The sequence below is a fragment of the Penaeus monodon genome, chromosome 15 (genome assembly GCF_015228065.2).
Source record: "Penaeus monodon isolate SGIC_2016 chromosome 15, NSTDA_Pmon_1, whole genome shotgun sequence".
Lineage (NCBI taxonomy): Eukaryota > Metazoa > Arthropoda > Malacostraca > Decapoda > Penaeidae > Penaeus > Penaeus monodon.
This window is the reverse complement of record NC_051400.1, coordinates 14,742,940-14,743,601: the sequence shown is the minus strand read 5'-3', so window position 1 is coordinate 14,743,601 and position 662 is coordinate 14,742,940. Positions and strand designations below refer to the sequence as shown.

At 27.3% G+C, this 662-nt stretch overlaps 1 protein-coding gene across 1 annotated transcript in view; it reads right to left on the bottom strand.

Moving 5' to 3' along the window:
• LOC119581768 (G patch domain-containing protein 11-like) overlaps window positions 1-662 on the bottom strand; it is a gene marked incomplete at its 5' end in the record, with an annotated part of 9,488 nt that continues 8,826 nt past the window's right edge. Inside the window, 1 exon segment of the mRNA XM_037929900.1 lies at window positions 1-561. Within this exon segment, the coding sequence (XP_037785828.1) occupies window positions 421-561 (141 nt within the window).

Genomic DNA, 662 nt, shown 5'->3' with positions numbered 1-662 from the left:
TTTCATATTTTTACAATCTATTTTTGAATAGTATCAGTATTTAATGTACATATGCAAATATCATCAACACATATTCTGATAAAATCATAAGAAGTAATTTTTCTTTCACTTGTTCATGATTAAAGGGACCTACTGAAACAATTATCTTTAAAGAAGTATTATGCTTCCCTAACTCAAAATTTGTGGCCCATAACTTTTTGCAAAAAGTCAACTATTCACAAACACATAATTATTAGTACTATTTTTCCCAGTTATGAAAACAATATAAATTAAAACTGGTTTCTACCCAAAACAGTAAGGATGACTACACTGATCTAAAGCCTGTAAATAAATATATAAATAAAACCATAAAATAATATTAAGAGAATATCAGTTCACATAAAAAAAAATTCAAATTCATATAAAATAAGAAATCTTGCATTAATCATCATGATCTGCTCTTGTTTGTCCAGGGCAGTTTTGCTTGAAGTCTCTTTCATCATCATATACTGTTCCACACCAAATGCAGTAACAATAAGTTGCCTTGAGATATGCAGTAAGGATGTTCAACTGTTCTTCTGGCTGCAAGTGGAAGATAGAAAGAAAGTTATATGTTAGACAAACTATAAAAATATATATCTTTTAAATGAAGTAGTTATTCATCATATAAAATATCTGTAATC